The 25,462-nt window shown below is 47.2% G+C and overlaps 1 protein-coding gene across 1 annotated transcript; it reads left to right on the top strand.

Moving 5' to 3' along the window:
• Window positions 1–1,659: 1,659 nt before the first annotated feature.
• Window positions 1,660–6,763, top strand: DNAI1 (dynein axonemal intermediate chain 1). Its single transcript, XM_069620078.1, has one exon. It carries the CDS (start codon window positions 1,732–1,734, stop codon window positions 3,769–3,771), a length of 2,040 nt encoding a protein of 679 aa, XP_069476179.1. The 5' UTR covers window positions 1,660–1,731; the 3' UTR covers window positions 3,772–6,763.
• The last annotated feature ends 18,699 nt before the right edge of the window (window positions 6,764–25,462 follow it).

Raw genomic sequence — 25,462 nt, forward strand, 5'->3', positions numbered from 1 at the left:
TCCTTGGATAATATTTGACACCCGATCATCCACGCCCGACTGCATGTTGATGAAATCTCCTGAATGTACTCCATCTGGGTTATGGACAAAGGGAACAGCAATATATTTGTCTCTGTATTACTTTTGTTTTAGGGATTGCCTTAGAAGCTGCATTTGCAGAAGCCCTTATGGATGTCACTTCCCTTAGGGCATAGAAGTGTTATCACCTCGTTGACTTTTCACACTAATTCCTCCACAGCAGACACTAGGTGACACAGAAGGATTTTCCAGCTTTTCATTGGGTATTTCCTGTGTCAGCTCCCTAGCCATGTCGTGATAACAATTATGTTGAACTTTCCTATCTCTTTAAAGCCATATGTCACTTGAGGCCATTTCCGGTGATGTCATAAGGTCATAGTTCACATGACATAATTTCCTGTGATGTCATCATTATGCTAATTTCTATTTTTAAAGCTTTACGATTCCTACTGATTTTTGGTCACAGAATGTTGGCATGTATGGAACTATCTTGTTGCCTGTTATATTGCTAGGGGACCGGCAATCAGAATGCAAGGCTACGCGGGCAGGGTGTCTTTCTGACTGCGCAGCGGTAGCGTGCGTTGCAATAAAATGCTGTAGGCAGGAGGTATGGTGGTATGAGACTGGCGCACAGACGTCCGTGCGCACCTTTTATTAGCAAGATGACACGTCTCCCACGTGTCATGGTGCATGTGACTTTCCCATGAGCCCAGGAGGGGCAAAAGTTACAACAGGCTCAGTGGACATTTTTTCTGATGTCTGTTGGGTTGCACTTTGTCGATGAACATAAAAAATATGGACATGAACAGGGGTGGACTGGGAACTAAAAGAGGCCCTGGAAATAATTACTGGGGACTAAAAGAGGCCCTGGAAATGATGTTCAAAGTGACCCCATATGACACATTTCAGCAAGCCCAATGCTTTTCCTATGAGAACATTTCGAAATACCAGACAAAATAGGCCCAGGGTGCAGAAGCCCACCGGGAAATCACCAGAGTTCCATATAGGCCAGTCCACCCCTGGACATGAAACTATCGGTTTGCAAAGTGAAATAACTATTTTCCTTCTTTAGTAATAAAAAAGATATCAGTTTCAAAAATCCTACGTGTCTCGTTTAATCTTCCTTTCGACCCTGAACTTTCCCTCTACCCAATCCCTTATTAATGAAAGCCTATTATAGAGCACGAGCATCCACAATGGAGGTCAAATTCACGTACAATTACATGAAAGACGGACTTCGCTGCGTGCCCGAAGAATTGGTAGTTAAGCAAGCAGCCATCTTGAAATCATGACATTGCTTGTAAATGTAAGCTTCTTCTAATAAAATCGTTGTACAAATGCATATGTCCAAACATTTTCAGTAACCAAAGAGATGACAGAAACATACTTTTATATTTTATGTTTCAAAAACTATATGACATATGTATTCATATTCACCTTTAATACTTTAACTAAACACATATTTTCTCATCTGTGCGGGTGGTAACTTTTCTTTCGTATTACTCCTATCCTTTAGCTGTAGATTTATCCAGCGTTTTGCTTCTCACAGCTCTGCTTTTTCACCGCCGCATAAACTGCTCTCCTCTCTGCTAAGCGGAAGTACGCCTTGGCTCGCCGGAAGTGTTGCCCTGGTAACGCGGGTACACAGCGCTGGCGTCGTCGCCTTGACGACGGCCGTCCATTCCCGCTGCCACTGCTCCTCGCAGCCTCGCCATGCCTGCCCGAGCGCAGCCCTCCAAGGCCCGGGTGCCCATCACTCGCACCCGCGATGACAGCCAGGACTATGGCGGCGGCGAGGATGAGTGGGCGCCCGGCCGAGGCCTCCTCAAGCCCCCCGACCAGCTGGAGCTCAGCGAGGCCGAGCTCAAGCAGGAGGTGACCCGCATCCTGACCGCCCACAACCCGCACGCCCCGCACAACATCGTGCGCTACAGCTTCCGCGAGCGGGCCTACCGGCCCCTGAGCACCGTGGACCAGCTGGCCGTGCACTTCAGCCTAGAGGGCAGCCTGCTGCACCGGGACTCGGACGAAGCCCGGAGGCAACAGGCCCTCTTCGGCGAGGGGCCCGAGGAAGTGTCCAGCGAGGAGGCCATCGAGCCTGAGGAAGGTCATGAAGATAAAGCTGGAGAAGTAGCCCCCCCAGCCCAAACCACCGAGGAGGGCGAAGAGGCCCCCCCTCCAACCACCACCAAGAAGGGACCACCCAAGAAGCTCACCAACCAGTTCAATTACAGCGAGCGAGCCTCGCAGACCCTGAATGACCCTCTACGCGACCGCTCATGCCAGACCGAGCCGCCACCGCGGTCCACCTTCTCGGCCACCGCCACCCAATGGAAAATCTACGATGCCTACGTGGAAGAGCTGGCCAAGCAAGAGCGGGCCAAGGATAAGCTCAAGGCCCCACCCAAGAAGGAGGAAGAACGCCTACGCAGCCCCAAGCCTCTTGGCGAGGGTATGGGCGATGACCTCAGCAAGGTGGCCAAGTCCACCAAGATAGTAGAGCGCATGGTCAACCAGAACACCTTTGATGAGGTGGCACAGGACTTCAAGTACTTCGAGGACGCGTCTGACGAATTCAGGGACCAGGAGGGGACCTTGCTTCCTCTTTGGAAATTCCAGCATGAAAAGTCTAAGGGGCTGGCCGTGACAGCCCTGTGTTGGAGTCAGAGGTACAAGGACCTCTTTGCAGCCGGCCATGGCTCCTACGACTTCATGAAGCAGAGCCGGGGTCTACTACTTCTCTACACCTTAAAAAACCCTTCCTTCCCCGAGTTTATCTTCAACACAGAGAGTGGCATCATGTGCCTAGACATCCACAAGGACCACCCCTATCTATTGGCCGTGGGCTTCTATGACGGCAATGTGGCACTCTACAACCTGAAGAAGCCAGGACTGCATCCCAATTACAAAAGCTCAGCCAAAGGGGGCAAGCACACTGACCCTGTCTGGCAGGTCAAGTGGCAGAAGGACGACATGGACAACAATCTCAACTTCTTCTCTGTATCATCTGATGGTCGAGTTGTGTCATGGACTCTTGTGAAGAACGAACTTGTCCACACGGATGTCATCAGTCTGCCACTGAATGAGCTGTCCAAGGAGGTGCCTGCGGCGCTGCATCTAAACACAAATGCATGTGGAACTTCCTTTGCTTTCCACAATAATATTGAATACCTATTTCTAGTTGGCACAGAAGAAGGCAAAATCCACAAGTGCTCCAAGGCCTACTCCAGTCAATTCCTTGCAACCTATGATGCTCACAATATGGCCGTTGATGCAGTCCGCTGGAACACCTTTCACTCCAAGGTCTTCATTTCATGCAGCTCAGACTGGACCGTCAAGATCTGGGATCACAGAGTGAAGACACCAATGTTTACCTTCGACCTGGATGCTGCTGTTGGCGACGTGGCCTGGGCGCCATACTCTTCCACTGTGTTTGCCGCTGTGACCACGGACGGCAAGGTGCATGTGTTTGACCTCAATATTAACAAGTATGAAGCCATCTGTGAACAGGCCGTGGTAGCCAAACGGAAGACCAAGCTCACCCACATCGAGTTTAATGCAGTCTTTCCCATTATCATTGTCGGGGACGACAAAGGTAATGTTATCAGCCTGAAACTGTCCCCTAACCTGCGGAAAATGCCCAAGGAAAAGAAAGGGGCCCAAGATACACTCAAAGGGCCCGAGTACGAGATCGCCAAACTGGACAAGCTGTTAAACCTGGTGAGAGAGCCTGAGAAAACACCAACCAAATAGGCACTGGTCTAAGAACAGTCGATCTTCCTTCTGCACTAAGCCTTGTGCTGTGTTTGACTGGACACTTTGGGATCAGCACTAACAGGTTCCTCTGGAGCTCTAGCACTACCTCAGGTGCCTGCTTATACCATTATTTCAATGCTACAAATGTGTACACTGACTTCTCAAAATATACTTCTTTCACTGTTCTTTGGTGACTGAGGTGTGCCTGTGGCCTCAGTGAACTTCCGACAAGCTGCTAGATGTTTGGGGGGACCCTCTTTAATGATGCCTTTAAGGACGGGCCATACTTCCTTAATGTGATTGAAGGTGTGCAAATGGGTTATTATTGATCAGTATAGATTGCTCATCTCACTATAGAGAAACACTATTTTTTGTGCACATCCTTTGGGATATATACTATCTGCAGCTCAACTCTATTTTCTCTCCAGTCTATCAAAATGTTTCACATACAGCCTCGCTTCAAATCTCTGTTAAGACCTGTCTACGGTCCAACACTCAGTTGGGTGGCAATGATGGGGGAACTGTGATGAAAAACAAGCGTGAAATGGATGAATCCCTGTTTTCTGGATAAAAAGCTAACCTTGAAAACAATTCTTATGCTCACATTTGTTGTGTTGGTGGTAGGGAAATTGAGTGAACCTGGTCCATAGCTGCCCCCAGGGCATGTACCCGCAGAAGGCCAGGCCCAAGGATCTAAGTGATGAGTGTCACAGAAGGGGTGGACTTCACTGTTTTTATAATTGCCATCATCATTTAAATGAAAAGTGTGCAGTATCTGTGTCATTGCAGTTGTTCTCCACTCGGTGTAGTATCTTGGCGTTTTGCATGGGACCACTTTGCATATACCCCAGCCTCCCTGATTTGATAACCCCACTTCTACTCGTTGCATAGACTAAAACACAGCTCTGCCAACGCACCTCTACCGTGGCCATTTGCTACTTTCCACACTTGGACCCACACAATGTGCTGTCAATTCACCGTTCTGGGTTTTCCTCCCACCACTGCCTCTGCCAAACAGAAACTCGCATGTGGCGATCCCAATATTCTCCTGCTCTGTCCTGCTTCTCCCTCTCTCTCCTTTACCCTTTGCTTGTTGCACTACCTCACTTGTACAGGCTTGAGAGAATACTTTACATTGCAGCCCACACATTATTCCAAGGGTTAAGCATGCAAAGTTCAAGGTGCTGTGTATTATCCCCCATGCTTATTGTCGTCTTGGCCCCACTTAACATTTCCGCACTATGCCCTATGTTATTGCTTGACAGTCATGTCCAATAAACTGCTCTGTGCCTTGTGGATACCAGTGATTGCATTCAATAGGACATGCTTGCTTACTTTACAAACTCTCCATTTAGCTATTTAGGAGAGAGAACATTACTTACTATGCTTGCTTTCTCCCCTGCATGCATCTGCTTTTTACACCTGGTTGTTTGTGCAAGCTTAATACTCACTCTCTTCTTCTGAAGCTGCACCGCTAGTGTGTGCCCAGAGTAGAAACACCAAGATGTCCCTTAGGTGGCATCCGATGACTTTATAAACCTCAACATAACACAGTGTCTACTCTGGTACTGAAGCCCACACACAACTTTGCCAGCACCTACATTTTAATCTTCACCAAGGCTACTTTTCAGATGTAGGATGAGGATCCACTCCTAGTATTCACAGGGCACCTCAACCATGACGTAGAAGCCCTCTCCCCTCAACCACCCTACCTTGACCCAGAAATTGACCTTTGAATGTTTTTATGATCTCAGCCTCTCCCTCAGGGGCGTCATTTCACCAAAATGCCAGGGTATCAGAAGTGATATCACACAACCCTTGACATCTGATGACATCAAAGAAAGTGATATAATTTGACTCCACCCAGAAGTGACATCACAGGAACAGAACAGAACTTTTCACTCCTAGGCAAAACAGGAAGTGGCACCACATAGCATTGTTCATAAGTACACTACGAAACATATGCTTACAATATCACTGTAATGTGATTATACATGTCATACAAGAGTGGATCACCATATGTATCATTAATTTCAGTGTGTATAGGCCCATATTACCAAATTACTGTGAATCCAAGCAGACGTCCAAGGCAAAATGATAGTGATGTGTTATTATAGAGTACTTACGCTTAAGAGCTTTATATAGAACAAATATACATACAATATCACCCAACCTGTGTTGCTACTCATTTATCGACCTCAGAAGGAAGAACAGCAGAGTTAGCCTTGCTGGGATTCAAACCTACAACCTGCAGATCACACAAACATTGCAGCAGTGAGCACTCAACCTACTGAGCTATCTTACCAGCTATAGTAAAATGAGCAATTACATGTCTGAATATTCTCAAAGTCGGAAAGCAAATAACATTCTAGTGGACACCGTTAAACTGGAAACTGAGATTTAACAGCAGGCCAGTTCATCTACCGGTCTGGTGCAAAGTTGGTCACATGTCAAGCCTGGGTGGATATACTTTTCAGGCTTCAGAGGTTGGTAAATGACATATCATTGGGAGGGTTAATAACTGTGTATTAAAGAGTTTAGACTAGCAGAGGTAATGGAGAGCACTCACATGGCATTCCGTGCTCTCGGCACTCGTTATCTCATACATGCATACAAACATCCTGAACAGCATGCCAGTGAGATAGACACATTACAAAAAAGCATAAATTGTGGCACCATGAAATCAAGGGCCACTTTAGGTTCTGTGGTCAAATATTTCTACACTATACATAAGCTTTTAGGTACAACGATTTTGTCAAGTGACTGAGGACACTGAGATGGAATGTCTTGTGATGATCGTAACAGAGACAATGGCAGTAAAAGACATGTTATAACTGCAACTTGCGAAAAGCAAAATGCATAGCCCAGAATGGATGCTTATTCTACTCTAAATGCTTTTTGGATGTTTTTGTCTACATTGTAAATTTGAGGTGTTTAGGAACAGTCTAATTCAGTGACTCACCCCCTGAAATGTGCCTGAAATAAACCTTTAATGAGTGTAGCAGTTATTGTATTGAATTCCAGAAAGACACATTATTTGTTATTCCTATTTTCTTATTTAGGGTCACTGCTCAAAGTGTTACACTTGTGGAACCCCCTGTTTAGTGTTTTTCTTTTTTTTAAGAGGCCTGAACAAGAAAGCCGACCACTCCAGAAACAGAGCCACATGGTGCTAGCCAGAGCACAGGAGCTTCTGTTAAAAAAACAAAAAAAAGTTTTTATTTTTGAGGGGTAGCAAATGAGACTGCAGGGGTCACAGCTGTGACCCCCAAATTACATCCCTGCTCTCACTCTTTCTAACTAGAAGTCCACCTCCCAATGTTTGATATTGTCAGGGATCCGGCACAATAAGCTGATGAGTCACACCCACAGAATGGGTCAGGGCCGTCAACAGGGATTACAGCACGATCTGGATGGACCCCTTTCAAGGGTGTTGGACCGAGACCCTCTCCTGAGTTTTTGAGGTGGCACATGCCTTGGTGTGGAGCAGACAATCCCATGTTTCGGTAAATTATATAGTCCTGTTCAGTTTGCTGAGCAAATCTCGTCCGAGCAAATTGACAGGGGAACTTTGGTAATAGAGTAGGGCTCCTCGCACTGTTTTAACCCCTATCTTGATATTTAAATCTTCTGTATAAGGAACTGTGACCACAGCCCCAGAGAATCCTTGCCATCGAGAGTTTGGCCAGATAAAGGAACATCACCTTCACATATACATGACTTCTCCATCCCGAGTCCACCATGAAGCCGGTCAAGTGGCACAGCGAGTAGAGCGCTCGCTTTGACATCCGTGCAGAGCCTGCTAACTCAGGTTCGAATCCCGGCGGGGCCAAACTAAATGAGCACCACACACCGTGGGTAATAATAAGCAGCGCTCGATACCTGAGGGTCCGTAGCGCTATATAAATGCCAAATTATTATTATTATGAAAATGAACTGTTTGTTCCACATCTCTGCCCCCACCAGTGGTTCCTTTTCTGGATGCAAGGTAGTAGATAGTATTGGACACGCAAGTGCTCTCTGTGGGCTGTCCTTGTTGGGATAAGTGTCTGTCCCTGGGCAGGAAAAGATGTTCTCAATAAGTACGCATGCCCCCTGGTAGGGTGATGGTGTGCCATTTGGGGCGGTGGCGAAAGGGCTATTGCTCTGTTGGGCCTGCTAAGTGGGCCGAGTTTGTGGTACTTGTGTCATGTAGGAGGTGTGGTGGACTGTGCTATAGCCAGGCGGTGGAAGGGGTGACTGCGGGTGCTGCAGGGGTACTTCACATGCCCATTGGGCAAGCCCGTATGGACTTCCTGGGTGGAGGTGACCACACTGGGTCGGGTTGTAATGAGGCTGATTGTATTGATAATTTCCTCCCTGCCTACTGCAGCATTCCCGTAAAAAATGCCCCCACCTCCCGCAAGACCAGCATTGCCCTTGGCTCCCCCCCTCTGGGGCCTTGTCCTCCATATCCCCCTCTCCTCTGCCCTTCGGAACCCACCTCGTCCTTTTGCCGGTCTTCGTTGCCATTGGGGTCCCATATAGTGTTGTCCTTCTCCCTAAATAACATATCATATCACTCCCCACTGCTGTTGCCCGTTGCCTGTCCATAATGCTGCCATTCTTGCCTGAGTTGCTACCGACACACCCCTTGGTTCTGTGGGAGGTTACTGCGGCGACCTTCACTAATTTTGTCTGTATGAGATTTGCTTCATCAGCTAATCTTCGCTGAATAGTTTCTTTTTCTCTTTCTTTGATCCTCCTACAATGATGTACTGTAATGCTCTGGGTTTCTGGCCAGCCCTTGGCTTTATTCCTGCTGTCTTGTCCAGGGCATTCTGAACTTCCTTGGGAAACCTCCTTTTGATGATAAAGTAAAATAGGGAGGTGGAATGGTCCCATGCAATGCATGTCTCTGCCCTCCACATCTCTTGGACCCTGAGAATGGTAAGTCAGGGGTATCAGGGAAGGTTCTCTGCAGCGCATCCCAAACTTGTGCTCGCACATTGTTAAATGATGCCCCATCATGAGTATCGTTACTTATGGTTACACCCTGATAACCTGCTTTCACCCACACCGATTCTTCCTGATCACCCACTGTGGACACCAAGAGACTTTTAATATCTCCTATGGCGAGGGGCACCCCAGCAGTGTTTTTTTTAATGCATAGATCAATTTCCCCGTGCCTGCCGTGGGTGGGGGGAGGGATTTGAGGAGATTATTTTTATCCATCTGTGCCGATGGAAAGTAATGGGGCCGCCCAGCTCCCTTATGTATGAGGGGGTTTATAGACATAATTTCGAAATCAAAAATTTCGAAAGTCAAAAAGTCGAAAAAAAAATGTCGAAAAAAATAATGTCGAATTTATTTTTTATGACGTTTTTTTTTCGAAATGGGGGGGTTCCCCCCCCAACCCCCGTTTTTTTTTTTTTTTTTTTGTTTTTACCTTTTTTTTAAATATAAACTAGAGCCCAAACAAAAATATCGAAAAAAAAAATAATTCGACATTTTTTTTTTCGACATTTTTGATTCGACTTTTTTGACATTCGAAATTTTTTTTTCGATATTATGACTGGACACCGTATGAGGGGCATCTCATATTTCCCACCTTTTACTCCTGTCGCCTTCTTTTTTGCTAAGGCCATCCTCCTCCTCCCCATCCTGTTTCTGAGTCTTCCTTCCCATGTGTCTTCCACCCGAGGGGTGGTCCACTGTTCCTGCTGAATCCCCCCCTACTGTACCCTATTCCTCCTTGTCAAAGTCACTCCAATATTCTTTGTCCCGTATCGACCCTGCATTTTCATACCCCAAAGTATCCGTTTCCCCATCCCTTTTTACTCGCACTCCCCGTATGTTTGCACTGTCGATTCTGAAGAGGAAATCTCGCGGCTTCCACTTTTGTGGTGTGGCGGGGATCATTCCTAGGAGTTAGGGCCCCCTCTCTATCTTTGTGTCGCGTCACATGCCGCTTTCAATCGAGCCAATTATGCACACGTGGAGGCTAATGCCACCTCGAAGTCTCGGGTCCCGGCTCCAGTTGGGACAGGGGTGGTGGTGGGTGGGCTGTAAGGAGGGGGTGGGGCTGTGCTTGGTGTGGCTGGCACACTTCCCCCTGACACACAAGTTGAATTTGAGTACCCTTCCGCTGGTCTGGTGAGCAGTGGGTAGATTTTCTTGGGCTCCTCCTCCCCCCTTCTCCTTACCCCATATGCTTTCCTCTACTAGGGAGGGCGGGTCTGGCCCCTTCTCCCTCTTGTTTGTGGCAGGTGTCTCTTCAAACATCTGCCACAAATCTAACACCTACCATCTGTTTTGTAACTGCTTTTGTATTTAGCTGTCAAGTATGTGGACAGGTGTTCAATGTTTCCTTATCAAAAGACCCATCCTCCGGCCAGGCATGTTACAGTCCCTCACCTTTCGTTTCTGTCACCCTCTGGCTGTGATATTTCTTGATTTGCTCGCTATACAAAGGGGGTGTTTGCAGATGTTAGACAGTGGGGTCTCTTTACCCATCGTTCGTGCCTTTGGGTTGGTCTATGATGTTCTTTCACTTTTTTGTTTTAGGCTCCTCTCCCTTCCCTTTACCTCCTACGTTGGGCCCCTGTTTCTAGTAGTCCCTGTGGGACTATCACATATGTTTCTTTTGTGACTATGTATGTGAATTGATAAAAACTATATGGCCATAAAACGAGTTTCACCAACCGGACAATGACGCACACATCATATAACTAATTCCCCCTTACTGAATTTCCCTTACAGCAATGTCCACTTTTTCAGTCGCTCCTTTGTCTTTCACATCTCTCGGGCTCGCCTCCAACAACAAAAAAAAACACGGAAAACGGTAAGCTAAAACAACAAGTTGAAATAATAACTGCTACTTTTTCCCAAGCCCTTTAAGGGTGGCGCCACCCTCCAACACCTTTTGGAGCTAGGTTCCCGTATCTCCTCTGTATATTCTCTTGACTTGTTTAATATCAATAAATGGCCATGTAAAAAGATAAACGGCACTTCACTTCACCCAACTTCTCACTTCATTCACATTCAAGCACTGCATGTTCCTCCTATCACACTGGTCTATGTTCCCAAAACCCCACTATTTCTCTATCCTTGCAATTTATACTCACATGCCCGTGTTCTTCCAAGAGCCTCCATTTGTGATTAATCCACAACGCCTGGGGCTCTCCCTAGGGCTGCACCCGCCTTCACCGAGCAGGTGGGTATTCACAAAGCCGGGACCCACAAGAACCGCTTCTTCTGCAAATGCGTTTTTAGGGGGACTGGTCAGCTGTAGGTGGGCGCAGCCTTGCAGAGCCCCTGGATCTCGCCGCAGTACTGGGCTGAGGGAAATCACGTCAGATCACCAAACGAAGGCATCCACTCATACAAGTATCCCAATAATAATGCATAGAAAAATAAGAGGACACATCCGGTCAGGGAATGAGACCAAAGCTGAGTTGCCAGGATGACGACGTATATAATAATAAAAATGCCAGCAAAGAAGTCTGCTGTCCGAGAGCGCTCTTCCAAAAATTACACAGGTAGCACATTATAACAGACAGTTACAGCATGGGTGACGTCATTGGGCTTTGGTAGATACGATGCTTAGGATTGCTGGGGAACGTTTATTGGCACCTACTCCATAGGGGATGCTAAGCGCCCATTGGTCATTGCTTCTCAGTCGATCATGATGCATGTGGGTCAGCTGCGCTCATCTCCGCGGTGAAGGTCAGGTCGAGCTGGTGCTGCATCCCTCACTATCTAAACTAAACATTAATAATGGTGGATACCTGGACCTCTTGTACACAGGGTGGCCTTTGTAGATTGGACATAATATAGTAGCATCCCCACCTCCACACTTAGGCTTTCTTTGATACCGCACCTCCTACACTTTGGACCTTCCCTGGGGGCACACTTTACTGCCTGTCCTTGTGATGTTTTAAAATGCGAGCAGGCATGGGATGTCTCTTGGGACGAATATCTGGCTACCAAAGGTAAGGTCTGTGGTGGGTGTTCTGGAATGGCCAGAGCAGAAGGGGTTAGATGATTATCCTGAAAGAGATAGCGAAGCTGGAGCTCTGGCCTGACGAGGTCGAGGATGAGGGGGCACAGTGAGTTTAGGGGAGATGGATGGGCCTTTGCGCTGTGGCCGGTTCCTGTCTCACGCTCTGTGCCAAGCGCATTCTTTGAGAAATTATACTAAATGATTGCAACATTCAGAGGACAGGGAATGGGAGAACTTCCGTGGGAACAAGCCTAGTGCGGTGGTGGCCTGCTATGTCATGCTTTGGTCCCTCTGCGAGAGAGGCCTGCAGTGTGGGTGCTGCAGTCTCACTGAATGGTAGCTTTTGGGCCTAGTAAAAGCTGGCGTCTAGGTCTATTATACAGTGCAATAGAACAAAATAGTGTTAGTATGAGCAGGATAGGCAAGGTTAGTTATCTAATTTGTTATGGTATAAGGCTCTGTGTCCGTGTCAGATGGGAGGGGGGCGATTTCGCTTCTTCTGGTTTACCTACACGTCTTGTATACAGGAGGGGTTGGGGGGGTAGGACTATTTCCTTCCCAACAAGTGCTCAAACGAGTGGCTGTAATGTTTCTGGGGTTTGCCCTGCTGCATCTAAGTCCCAATGAACGTTTTGATAAGCGTGACTGACACTTTCCGGCCATGTAAAGCCTCATGTCTTAAATCAGAGGTACTGTTGATGTTTTGTGAAAATTAAGTTGTTTTTTTACTGTGGAGACTCCAAGATGCCTCTAGGAGCACTGCATCCCCGAGCAAGGTACAGCCAGAACGAAGAGTGCTCAAGTCAGCAGACTTTGCTATCCATTATCCATGAAACATGTAACACTGCAGGCCTTCATATTTGATACCTTGTAACCCGTAAGTACTTTACAGACATTGACATCTCTTAGTTGAAACTGCTTTTCAATTGGACCCTGAGTGTGCTCCATTCTGCAACACTATTCTTATGCACAAGCACAACATGTGACAGAGTTGCAACACCGCAGACTCTGTTCGCACAACTTTGCGTCTTTTTAAATGTGTGCCTGGAATCCTGAGAGCCACAGATGGGCACATGTTTACACCCCAGGCATAACTGCTAGTATACGAGAGGCCACTACTAAGCGCACTAGCCAGAAGGAATCTTGGGGCAATGTCGGTGGCACACCACACAAACTACTCTCGTTGGCCATAACCTCTGAACTCTCTGTTGTCTCAGTGTGTTGCTGTTTAACAAAGTATGTCCTCTATGTGGCAACCACTGGCTGGCTTTTACCACCGTACCTTGTGAGCAGGTTTCGATAATGGAGGCCACAGGCGTAATAATATTTTAGAGGAGGTGTTCATCGACTCAGAGAAGGAATCATGGCGCACAATCTCATATTTGGGGTTGGCGGCTTTGGAGGCCATGACGCATTTATTAAGGTACACAAAAGAGCAGGTGAGCGGGAAAGGTTTACAATATCAAGGAACTGGAGAAGAAGGTGGAGGAGATTGATGTGGGCGCAAAGCCACAGAAAGCAGAGCAGAGACATCCAGAACACGTAAAGGCCACTTTCTTCATTGCGCGTCCACCTCTTCAGTAGTAGGAGGGGGCCTTTATGTACATCATGGTGCTAAGCTCTACCTCTTAGCTATGAGAAGAGCCACACAGTTCCTGTTAGTGGTTCAGCAGATCAGTACAGGATAGTGGCTTCTTGGTGTGTGTAAATCAGACTCCCCACTCCCCCCTACTAACCCTCTGCAGTGATACAGGCACCCCATGGATCATCATGCCCACACCTGGTATGATGCAACCCCCCCCGTGCATCACCTACGCAACCCCCTGCTGTGGTGCAGGCATCCTGTGTATCATCCTGTTCTTTCCCTGCTGTCAAGTAAGAGCCCCTTGAACCATCATGTCCAGTGTCCATCCACCTGCTGTCATGCAGGCAGCCCATGGATCATCACGCCCACCCGCTGGTACGATGCAAACCTCTGTGCATCACCTACTCAACCCCGCTGCTCTGGTGCAGGTATTCTGTGTATCATCCTGTTCTTTCCCTGCTAGCATGTAAGAGCCCCTTGAACCATCATGTCCAGTGTCCATCCACCTGCTGTCATGCAGGCAGCCCATGGATCATCACGCCCACCCGCTGGTACAATGCAAACCTCTGTGCATCACCTACTCAACCCCGCTGCTCTGGTGCAGGTATTCTGTGTATCATCCTGTTTGATCCCTGCCGTCATGTAAGCGACCCTTGAACCATCATGCCCAGTGCCCATCCTCTTGCTGTCATGCAGGTACACTATGAATCATCATGCCCACCCCTGGTGTGATGCAAGCCCCGTGAATCACCTACTCAACCCCCTGCTGTGGTGCGTGCATCGTGTGTATCATCCTGTTCTTTCCCTGCTGTCAAGTAAGAGCCCCTTGAACCATCATGTCCAGTGTCCATCCACCTGCTGTCATGCAGGCAGCCCATGGATCATCACGCCCACCCGCTGGTACGATGCAAACCTCTGTGCATCACCTACTCAACCCCGCTGCTCTGATGCAGGTATTCTGTGTATCATCCTGTTTGATCCCTGCCGTCATGTAAGCGACCCTTGAACCATCATGCCCAGTGCCCATCCTCCTGCTGTCATGTAGGCACCCTATGGATCATCATGCCAACCCCCTGTTATGATGCAAGCCCCCTTATAATGTACTCCACCCCCTGCTTTGGCGCAAACACCCTGTGGATTGTTATGCCTGAGACTCTGCTGTGGTGCAAGCGCTCTATGGATGGTCATGCCCAACCTCATGTTGTGGTGGAGGCACCGTGTGTATCATCGTTCCAGAGGTCCTGTTGGGCACAAGAAAATGGTGAATAATCGTGCCCATATTCCTACTGTGGCACAAGCACGCCAACGACACACAAACTGCCCCTCCAACCAGACCGCACCCACGGATTGTCCTGTCTAGGCCACTTTAGTTCGGTACTTTCCTTCTGTAGTGTTTTCTATAGCGCCTACCACTTCAGCAGTTCGCACCACTAGAGAGAGAAAAAGGGGGACAGAAGCAGTACATTTAAGTTATGGAGCAGTACCTGGAGGCAGATGGGGAGTACACGGAAAGGGGGCTGGTAGTGATTCAAAGCACAGATGGGAAACTGGGATGAGAGGAAATGGGAGGGGAGTACGAATGGTGAAGAATAGGTGCTATGCTAAGGGAGGGAGTGTAATGCATACTCTGAAATCTCTAATTTGTAGGTGGGACAGAGAGAGTTGGATGAGAAAGAGCTGTGTGGTATGTTAGCTAAACAACCCACCAATTCCTTTGTGTTCTGGGTTCTCTCAGAAATCATGGTTTTCCTTTGAACAAGCCCTGACTGTTATGTGGTGCGCAAGCACACACCGTGATGTAGCATGTCACAGTGTGATAGAATAAATACGGCCCCATGCTCGACGAGAGGTTGCAGTCATCTCAGTCTTTCAAGGAAAAGGAAGTGGCAAAAAAAATCTACAAAAATCCATGGACAAAAGGTCAATATGGTACAGCAACTGGCAGATTGTACTGAACACCAACAGGATGACTGCTATGATGTTCACGAAAAAGAACATCAGGGAGCACCAGCATATTAGCCTCAACAGAGAGAACATCAAGTGGGAGAGCAGCCGCCGTTTCCCTGGGAGTGACCCTGGGCAGCAAACTCACCTGGAGGAGCCACATTGAAAACACCCAACAGAAAGTCTCTGGCAAGCTCGCAATGCTGTACCCACTCTTGAAGTCGAGATCCATGCCTATCCGGAGTAAAGTCAACATCTACAAGATGATTATTAGACCCATCGTGACTTATGCCTCTCTGACATGGAGCACCTGTGCAGAAACCCACCAGAGGACTCTTCCAAAGGTGCAGAACAAAGTAGCTGGAGCCCCACTTTTTGCAAGAACAGCCGACCTGCAGAGGGATCTGGGAATTGAGATGTTGGATGAACATCTAGCAAAGCTAAACAGGAATTTCTGCCAAGGACTGGATCAGAATGCAAACCCTCTGATCAAGAGAATTGCTACAATTACTGCAAATCCTTTGACCGCTATCCATGGCCTGTCACAGCGCCGACCCTGTGAAACCATCTCTACTGTGACAAGAATACTGATCAAGCCGTGACTACACTCTCAACCACCCGCTCCTCAAATAACTTTCTGCTGACCCATCCATTCCGGCAAACTGATCTTTATCGCTCCTTTCCTGGGCAAACTCCTAGAGAAGTAGGCTATTTCTCAGCTTACCCTCCATACTGAATCTGTTGGTTGCTTTCATGACCACCAGTCTGGCTTTAGGGCATCCAGAGGCATGGAAACTGCTGTTATGAGCACTGTTGGGATGGAAATGAGCTTATCCCACCCCCCCTAGGTGCTCCAAAATAAGGCAAACACCCTATGAATTGATTTGATGTACAAGGGGGCAATCGCTCGCACTATGTACAGGCTTTGTAGCACGTATAAATCGATGCACAGCACTAGAAATCCCACAGCCCTCCACTCCATTTTGTATTAGGCCCAGAAGGGACAAGCAGCAGGCTCGCACACAAATCCTAAGTCCCACACAAATGCACTGACACACGAACCCTGTTCCCACAGAAGTCGATTTCCCTCCACTCCGCCAGTGTTGTGAATATGTTGTATCTTCTACAAGAATGTGCCCTGCGAGAGCGTGAGACAACACCAGGCTCTTCGCCACATCTATTCATCTTCACTAAACTGCTAGTAAGTCTCTGCCCCACCCAGCCAGGCTGGAGCCAGACCCACACCACTGACTTAGACCCCCCCACATCGTTACATTCTTTGACATGCACACGACCACCAGGTCTCAGTCCCCATCATCTGTCCACTGAAGATCTAAGTATGTGCGACTATATTTCATCCTAATAGCAACAAATTATTTGTAAAACAAGGTACCAGGAGGGATAAATTAAAGATCAAAACCCCAGGGTGGAGACCTTGAATGCGCAAACTGGGGTTTCCCCCCCATACTTTTCCCCTTCCCTTTCCCCTACACTTGCACAATCTCAATGTCACCTGGCCTAGTAAGATCGTACTCTCTGTCTTCCCTTTGTTCCCCCTCTTTTGCCTTATCGCGCCTTGAAACACTTGTGTATAGGTTTGTTATAAATGCCATATCATATCATATCAAGGAATTCCTGAATGCGTAGGTCGGCCTGACTGTATTTTATCCTCCTCTCTCCCTGACACCATTTTCCGTGCCTCCCAGGTGCCTGCCACAATGAGTTAATATTTAGGCTTAGCATGTTTAGTTTAGTTTGCCACACTGTTCTAATGTGTGACCCGACCTTCACCGCAAGGATGAACCCATCTGACCCACGTGGATCCAGACAGATGGAGAAGAACAAACCAATTACTGCTTGGCATCCCCTATGGAGCAGGCTCATTTGTAGGGTGCCTCCAACCAATGGCTCCAAATTGTACAGTATAGACGTGACACGGATTGAGTTTATAAACTGTTGTTTGCCATTGCATGAGTTAGAGCGCTCTCGAGCAGCAGAGTCCTTTGCTGATATGTGTATTCTGTATAATTAAAACCTTTTTATCCTTGCAACGCTATCTCCTGCCCTATTTCCCTAGCCGGTTGTCTTTATTCTGGAGTGTGTGTACAAAGGTACTTGCCTTCATTTGGTGACCCCTATGACATTATTCCATTGCTCCCGTACTTGTGTCGGCATCCAGGTGGCCTCTCCGGAAGGGCCGTGCCCACCTACGCTGACCAGTCCCCTTAAACTTGTACCTTGTGGGTGCCGTTTTTACAGAACTCCCGCCTGCTCGTTGGAGCAAGGTACGGCCCAAGGGAGAGGCCCAGGTCTTTGGTCGATTCCCCATGAACAGAGGCTTTCGGAAGAACGTGAACACCTGTGTATAGCCTGCAAGGAATAACAATGTTTGGGTGGGGAAGCAGAGCAATATGAAATGGGTGAATGAAAGTGAACACTTAGGTTGGTCTGGTGATTGTGGAAGCTTTTGGCCAGTTTCTATTTAGTTTTTACTTTTTAAGGTATATTTGGGGACAAGAGAAAAGGAATACGGGAGCCTCCTCGAGTGAGGGGAGAAGGTGGTACCATAGTGTACTGTCTCGACCAGTGCGGGAGATAAATATAAGAGAAAATTTAGGAGCTACATATAATTAGAGAGCTCAGGAAAAGCAATGGCTGTTGTTTTAGTTTGTTGTTTTGGTTTATTTTGTTATTTTATTTATTCATATGTCCGGAGGAGGCCCAGGAGGGGCAAGTGTGATGTAAGTTTGCAAGCGTGTCAGGAAAGTGTGGAAGGAGTGAAAGGAAATGCTCTAGGGGGAGGGAAAAGGGGAAATTGACAGTTTTTTATAAGAACATTTTTTGACTGTATAGACTTAGAAGATAGATACAATTGTGATATACACGTTTTAAGATAATTGTGGATGAATTGTATTCTTTGAAGACATTGGGGACAGTTATACCAGCACTTTAGTGACACGACACGGATTGGGCATAGCCGTGAGGACAGACACACCCCTAGATCATATATGTAAAGCCTTGCCCCAATACTGTGAGGAAATTAGGAAGTACCACAACCAATGGGTGACTGAGATTAAGGGAGAAGGAATGCCCCACTCCTGGCCAGAGGGGGGGTCCTTTGACAGGTGCGCCTTGGATCATATGTCCACATACTTTACTGCAAAGTATAAGGGGAGACCATTACGAAATAGAAAGGAAATACTAGATCTCTATAGAATGTTTGAAGAAACAGAGGCCCCTGAGAGGGAGGGGGCAACACCAGACAATAGGACGAATGCAAGTGCAGCAGAGACGGGGAAGACAGAGGAGAAGAAAAAGGGGATTTTTCCACTCACCACTCAGCCAGCAGAAGGTTACACTAACTTGACGTATGTGCCTGGGGGAATGATGAGGGCCGGTCCTAGCACGGCCCCACCTCCATTGTATATTGCAACCCCTGAGGTGTCCACCCATACAGGGGTGAGTGTGCGAGACCTTGAAGTGACATTGTCCACCACTCATACTGAACTGTCTAGCTTAAGAGCCGTTTGAGAATCAACACGGGCAGCAGAAGTCCCGATGTTGCCCCCAGGAATGCCCCACGGCTGCCCGTGGATGAATGGAAGTCAGGTGACTTCCTTTTTAGAATAGACAGTGCCCCCGTAAGAGCTGTTCATATAGAGAGGAAGGGGGAAACAGACAGTCTGGGATATGAGAATGTGGAGTCTCGGAGAGGGGATGAGGAATGTTGTAGTGACTTTGATGATGCTGAAGAGGACACAGAGGGAGGGGCCGAGTAAGTACCCACGACCAAGGCAAGAGTAGAAAGCCTATGGGACGGAAGACAAAGGGAAAGATTTGGGAGGATAGCACTAGCAATGAAGAAGGGGAGTGCCGTTAGAGGTGGAAAAGGAAAGATGACATTTCAAATGCCCTTAATACACAAAGGTGCAGGACAACCTCATTATGTCCCTTGGTCGCAGATGGACAAAAACAACCTTCTCAAAGCCCTCCCACAACTTACTGCGGTAGCAGGAAATGGATCTATGCATTCGAAAAAAAATACTGCTGGGGTGCCCTTGGCCATAGGGGACATTAAGAGCTTGCTAGCGGCGGCTGTGGGGGATCAGGTGGAGACAGTGTGGGTTAAAGCCGGGTACCCCTGGACAACGCTAAGTAATGACGACCATGATGGGGCATCATTCAATAAGATCAGAGAGCGGGTATGGGATGCACTGCGGCGAATGTTCCCCAACACCCCTGATTTTTACAATTAATAATGTAATGCACAACGGGGGAAAAAGAAGACGCAGCACAATACCTTCTTAGGGTCTAAGAGATGTGGAGAGCAGAGACGGGCAGCGCTTGGGACCAATCAACGTCCTTGTTTTATTTTATTGTGAAAAGAGGGCTACCCAAGGAATTGCAAATGTCACTCAATAAGATAGCTGGGGTGGAAATCAAGGGATTGCCTGAGATTCAAAGCATTATAGTGCACCATTGTAGGAGGATTAAGGAGTGCAGGAAAGAAACTATTCACAGGAGACAGGCAGAGGAAGCAAAACTAGTTCAAAATAAACTAATGAAAGTAGCAGCAGTGTTCTCAGCACCGCCTCCAGAAAAGATGGTAGAGGAAGGGTGTATCTCAGTCACAACACAAGCCAGGATGGCAACGGTGTGGGCAGACAATGGGCAAGAACAATGGAGAGGAAACCAGCATTTTCCAGGGCCCCAGTGGCAAGCAGGGCTGCAACGAGGACGAGGCGGGTTCTGAGGGCAGAAAGGAGGGGGACTTGGCGGAACAGGACCCAGGGGTGATGCAAATGGCAGTGTTGGTCATGCGGGAGGTGGGGTCACTTTTCAAGGGAGTGCCAGAGAAGACCTGGAGGGAGCTTTACTTACAAACGACCATCCTATGGGTACCCCCACCGAAGCAGCCCACACGGGCCTGTCCAGGGAATGACCTCAATACCATATGAAATACACCAAACCTAGAAACTACTGCCACCCCAAACCCCGGCCTTTACCGCCCACCACTCCAGAAGCAAGCCATGCAACAACCTCAACCCTGTCTCAACCAACAAGCTTTGGAAAACAGACAACCCTTTGCTACTGCCACAATGGAGCAGCAGCCCCATACCAGGGGGCAACAGTGGTGGGGGAACCCTTTTTCTTTTCCCCGGACAGACACCTACCCTGATTAGGACGGCCCACAGAGAGCACTTGCGTGTCCAGTACTTTTGATGACCTTACATCCAAAAGAGGAACCACTGGTGGGGGCACAGATAGGAAATAAGCAATTAATCTATATGGTGGACACAGGAGCGGAGAAATCGTGCATTGGTGAAGGACATTTCCGATATCAAGAAGGTCTCTCGACATGCAGGCATTCTCTGGGGCTGTATTATCAGTTCCATATACAAAAGACTTGGATGTCAAGGTGGGAGGGAAGGTTGTACAAGCACCCCTCCTCTATTCAGAAAGCTCCCCTGTCAATCTGCTGGGTAGAGACCTACTCAGCAAATTGAACATGAGCATATCTTTCACAGAGAGAGGGATCATCTGTGCCACACCCGGCATGTACTCCCTCCGAGCGATGCTGGTGATACACGCTGTGGCAAGTCAGATGGTTGTGAGGGGCATCCCTGTCAACCCAGACATGTTTGTCTAAGGTTATCAGAGTACTTGACCATGCTGTCCCCGAGAACACAAGAAAGGAATGGAGAGTAACCTCAGATTTCATTTTCCGACCGGTGGCACTCCATGAAGTGGTTGCAGGCACCATCTTGTCATTAGATCTGGAAGGTTTGCTTGTGCTGGCTAGAAGTATCATGGTGCTAGGAACTGACCCCCATGGGTTGCAATGGTGCACAGTGTTGTGTATTAACCCCATTGTACCTCTGCGAGAAGTGACAGATGAGGACCTGTTTGAAGACCACGATAATGACGGTGAAATAATACTTGAGATTTGCATTCCCTGTGACATAATGGTGCAATACAGAAAGGTACAGAGTCCCCTCATAGCTATTAATGGACCACCTCCCTTCTGTGACAGTGATTTGCAACACGTCCCGCCACATCTCTGGACCACCAGCCCCATTATGTGGGTAGGTTAAAAGAGGTAACGCCAGTCAAAATAACACTCAAGCCCCATGTCATACTGCCACGGGTCAAACAATACCCCCTGTCCAGGGAGGCGGAAGAGGGAATACCGAAACACTGCAGGCCCTGTTAGAGCAAGGGATTATAGGGCCCTCCACATCGACATGCAATACAGCGATTTATCCAATGAAAAAAGCCACGGGGGGCAGTTGGAGGATGATATAGGATTTCCATCCTTTCAAAGATATTGTTCAAAAGGAGTTTCCCATCGTTCCCAACCCGGCATCCATTTTGTGCAGCATTCCCAAGGAAGCCACTCACTTCACAGTGGTCGACTTGAAGAATGCATTTTTCTCAGTGCCCCTGCACCCTGACTCACAGTATCTCACAGCCCTCACCCTGGGAGGAAAGCGATACGAACACTGTTGCTTACACTAGGGGTACTGTGAAAGTCCCAGTATTTTCAACAGGTTACTGAATGCAAATCTAGGGAACATTCAGGTGCCCAGTACGATCATTCAATATGTAGATCATCTATTGGTCATCAGTGACAGTGAACAAAGCTGTCGAAGAGATTTGATCACTCTGTTGCAATTGTTAGCGAGGAAAGGGTACAAAGTTGATAAGAAAAAGCTCCAGTACAGCTTCCAGGAAGTGCTTTACCTAGTGCAACTCCCAAGCCAACTACAGTGAAGGACATGCAAAAGTCCCTAGGGTTATGTAACTATTGTAGATCTTGGATCCTAGACTATGCAGTCTAAACCAGGCCACACTTACAGGGCCTCATGGAGGCCCAAAAGGGAGGTACCAAGATTCAGTGGACAGCAGAAATGCTGACCAGTTTCAATGATCTAAAATAATTAATTTCAACAGCTCCTGTCCTCGCCACACCCGACTACACACAGGAATTCTACATTTCTTTCATTCAAATGGCACAATCATGACAGCAGTACTCACACAGAAGAGTTCCATGGGTCACAAACCCCTAACGTACTACAGTGGCACACTTGCTTCAGTTATGCAGGGACAGTTTGCCTGCAAAGAAGCTCTGACTGCTGCAGCATTCGCTATTGAAAAAAGCTCCACAATTGTCATGGGATGTTCTGTCATTTTGTACGTTGAGCACTCAATGTTTGCAAAAATAGACAGATCAGAATCGACCCTCACCACACAAAGAGCACCCGCATATGAAATAATACTGTCCAGCCCCCACATCCATGTAATGCAGTGCAAAACCAAAAATTCCAACACGTTTCTCACAGAAACATGCATGGCTGAGGACATGCAACAACATGACTGCGCGTCATACGAAGGGGAAGGTGACACTATAACCAAGGCAAAAGATAGCTTCCTAGAAGAGCGAGAGGTACTCTTCATTGACGGGTCAGCATCCATTGATCAGGACACAAGGAAAAACATGTCAGTGCAGCTGTGGTACATCTAGTGGAGGGATGATATGAAACATTGATTATGAAAAGACTACCCAGCATTACACTGCCCAAGCAGCAGAACCTGTGGCTCTCATTGAAACCCTGCGGACATCAAAAGGGTGCTCCCTAACAATTTTCTTGGATTCTGCTCAAGTCACCACCATGGTACATGAAGGTCTGTCATGTTGGAGAAGGAGGGGGTTCAGAAGTGCAGATGGCTCACCAGTACAGCATGCCAACTTGATCAACACAGTAATTTCAGCCCTCGTAGAGCCATCTGTAGTGACAGTGGTCAAATGTCAAGCCCACACAAATAACACAGATGAAATCTCATTGGGGAACACAGCTGCCGATTTGGCAGCCAAAGAGACGGCATATCCCCCAGTACCCACATCAATGGTGTATGTCATAGCCGAATGCAACGTAGTACCACCTGTAGATGCATACACATCCCTCCCTGTTGCACAAATCATCAAATTACAATGTAGGGCACTCACGGAAGAACAAGATCTATGGCTCAAGCATGGGTGCGTTCAATCCTCCACAGATCTGTTGTGGAGACAACAGGCAGCAGGAAACGTAGTGATGCTTGTGCAATTACACTATACAGCATTTGAGCAGTTACATTTCCCATCACACCTCTCCAAACAACACATTCCAGCGGACCTCCAGGAAGACTGGTTTATTCCAAATTTACAGGATGACCTGACGAAAATGATGTTCCAATGCACAAAGTGCCAAGTATTCAGCACAGGATGACACTGAGAACGCTAGGGGGACATTGCCCCAGCCTGTGGGCCCCTTCCGTGATCTGCACATTGATCATGCAGACATGGGAGAAAGATGAAATGGGGCATAATATCTAATTGTGGTGGTGTGTCCATTTTCCTGCTGGGTTGAGGCTGGCCCCTGTGCCCACCCAGAGGCCAAGTGTGCTGCCAAATTCCTTATTAGAGAGGTGTTCTCCCAATGGGGTGTGTGCAATGTCCTACGGTCAGACAATGGAACGCATTTCTTCAATGAGTTATTCAAGGAGGCGACTAACCTCTTGGGGATTAAACACAAAGTGTGCTTCATTTACCATCCACAATCAAATGGAATGGTGGAGAAAATCAACTGCCTCCTTAAAAGTAGGCTTTCAAAACTATGCCACACCCTAAAACAGAACTGGGTGTATTGCCTGCCCCTCACTTTATTCCATTTGCGCACACAACCTAGCAAGGACCACCACCTGTCCCCCATTAAATAGTGACTCGTCGACGCATGCAGACACCCTCGTCGCCAGTAAGAAGAGCATCAGACGCTCATAGAACAGCCACAATCCTAGGTGAGGAATTCAAACAGTACCTGACACAACATACACATGCAATCAGATGCATTTTTGAAACAAATCGCACAACCCTACAGAGAAGATAGAGTCACTACAACAGCCCCACTGACTGACAACACCCCAGCACAACCCTTGTTGCCCTGGGAATGGATATATGTCAGAAGTTTAGTCAGGAAATGGAAAACACCAAGGTTCCATGGTCCTTATGAAGTGGTGTTTTCTACCCCCTTCGCTGTCAAGGTAAACGGGCTGAGATATTGGATACACCTCTTCGATGTTCGTAGGGCACCAGAGAACAGTGAACCCGGAGACCCTTTTACACAAGGTAACACATCGTACTATGGATGGGAGGGAGAATAACCTTGTATAATGAAGCAATAAGAAGGACTCAGGAATGTTAAGGATTTCAATCAGGAAATACACCCGGGTCTCAGTCTAGCATTCAGTGCGCAAATGAAATACTTATATAGGTTCAATATTCTGAGTAATATACCACTCATATGACACCCCTTCTCAAAATACCCCCAGTTCACAATGGACCAGGAATCAGGCTGGTTGGTAAAGGTAATATTTATTTATTTATTTAAAATTCAAATCAAACATATGTTTTAATATATGGGGTAGCAATCACCAATGTGGTGACAATACAAACAAGAAAGTAGGTAAGGCAGTTGAATTCACTTTTAAGCAACACAGAATATAAAACACGGAAAAGAACAGTTTTGACTGGTTTGAAAGATAGCATTTAAGTTAAGGTTTCCCCCTGCAAATTTTTCAACTCACGAATAAGCAATTCTACACAGATGTATGTAAGCAGCTGGTATTCAGGAATAAAGAACAGTGTACAGGGTTTGAATGCAATCTTCCCTCCCCAAACAAGAGACAAAAATGTTTTGGAAATTTTACACTTTTAAAATGACATTCGAAAAATGACTGGGCAAAACAATGAAAAGTGTGTAAAAGGTCCTTAAATTGATATAAATCTCTATGGAGCAACACTGAAAAGATGCTAACAATCAGAAGCTTTAGGATGAGCAACAGTACACACCTTAAATCTTTATGGAGGTTTGGAAATAATAGGAATTGAAAATCACACATGTAAAACCTTTGCAGAAATGCAAATTCCCACCTAAAATCTACTAAACGGTTTTTAATATACGGTTATGTTTAAGTCAGAGTTGAAATGAAGTCTCTAGCTGTTAAATTGACGAAGTTATGCAAGTTTGAATGAGAGGAATTCTTAGAAAAATAGAACAGAGAAAAGCAGAAAATCGATTTTAAAATGACAGGTTGATTTTACTTTAAACTGGATTAATGGCTAAGAAAAAGAGAAT

Source organism: Ambystoma mexicanum, chromosome 10 (assembly GCF_040938575.1).
Source record: "Ambystoma mexicanum isolate Mex_15411 chromosome 10, UKY_AmexF1_1, whole genome shotgun sequence".
Lineage (NCBI taxonomy): Eukaryota > Metazoa > Chordata > Amphibia > Caudata > Ambystomatidae > Ambystoma > Ambystoma mexicanum.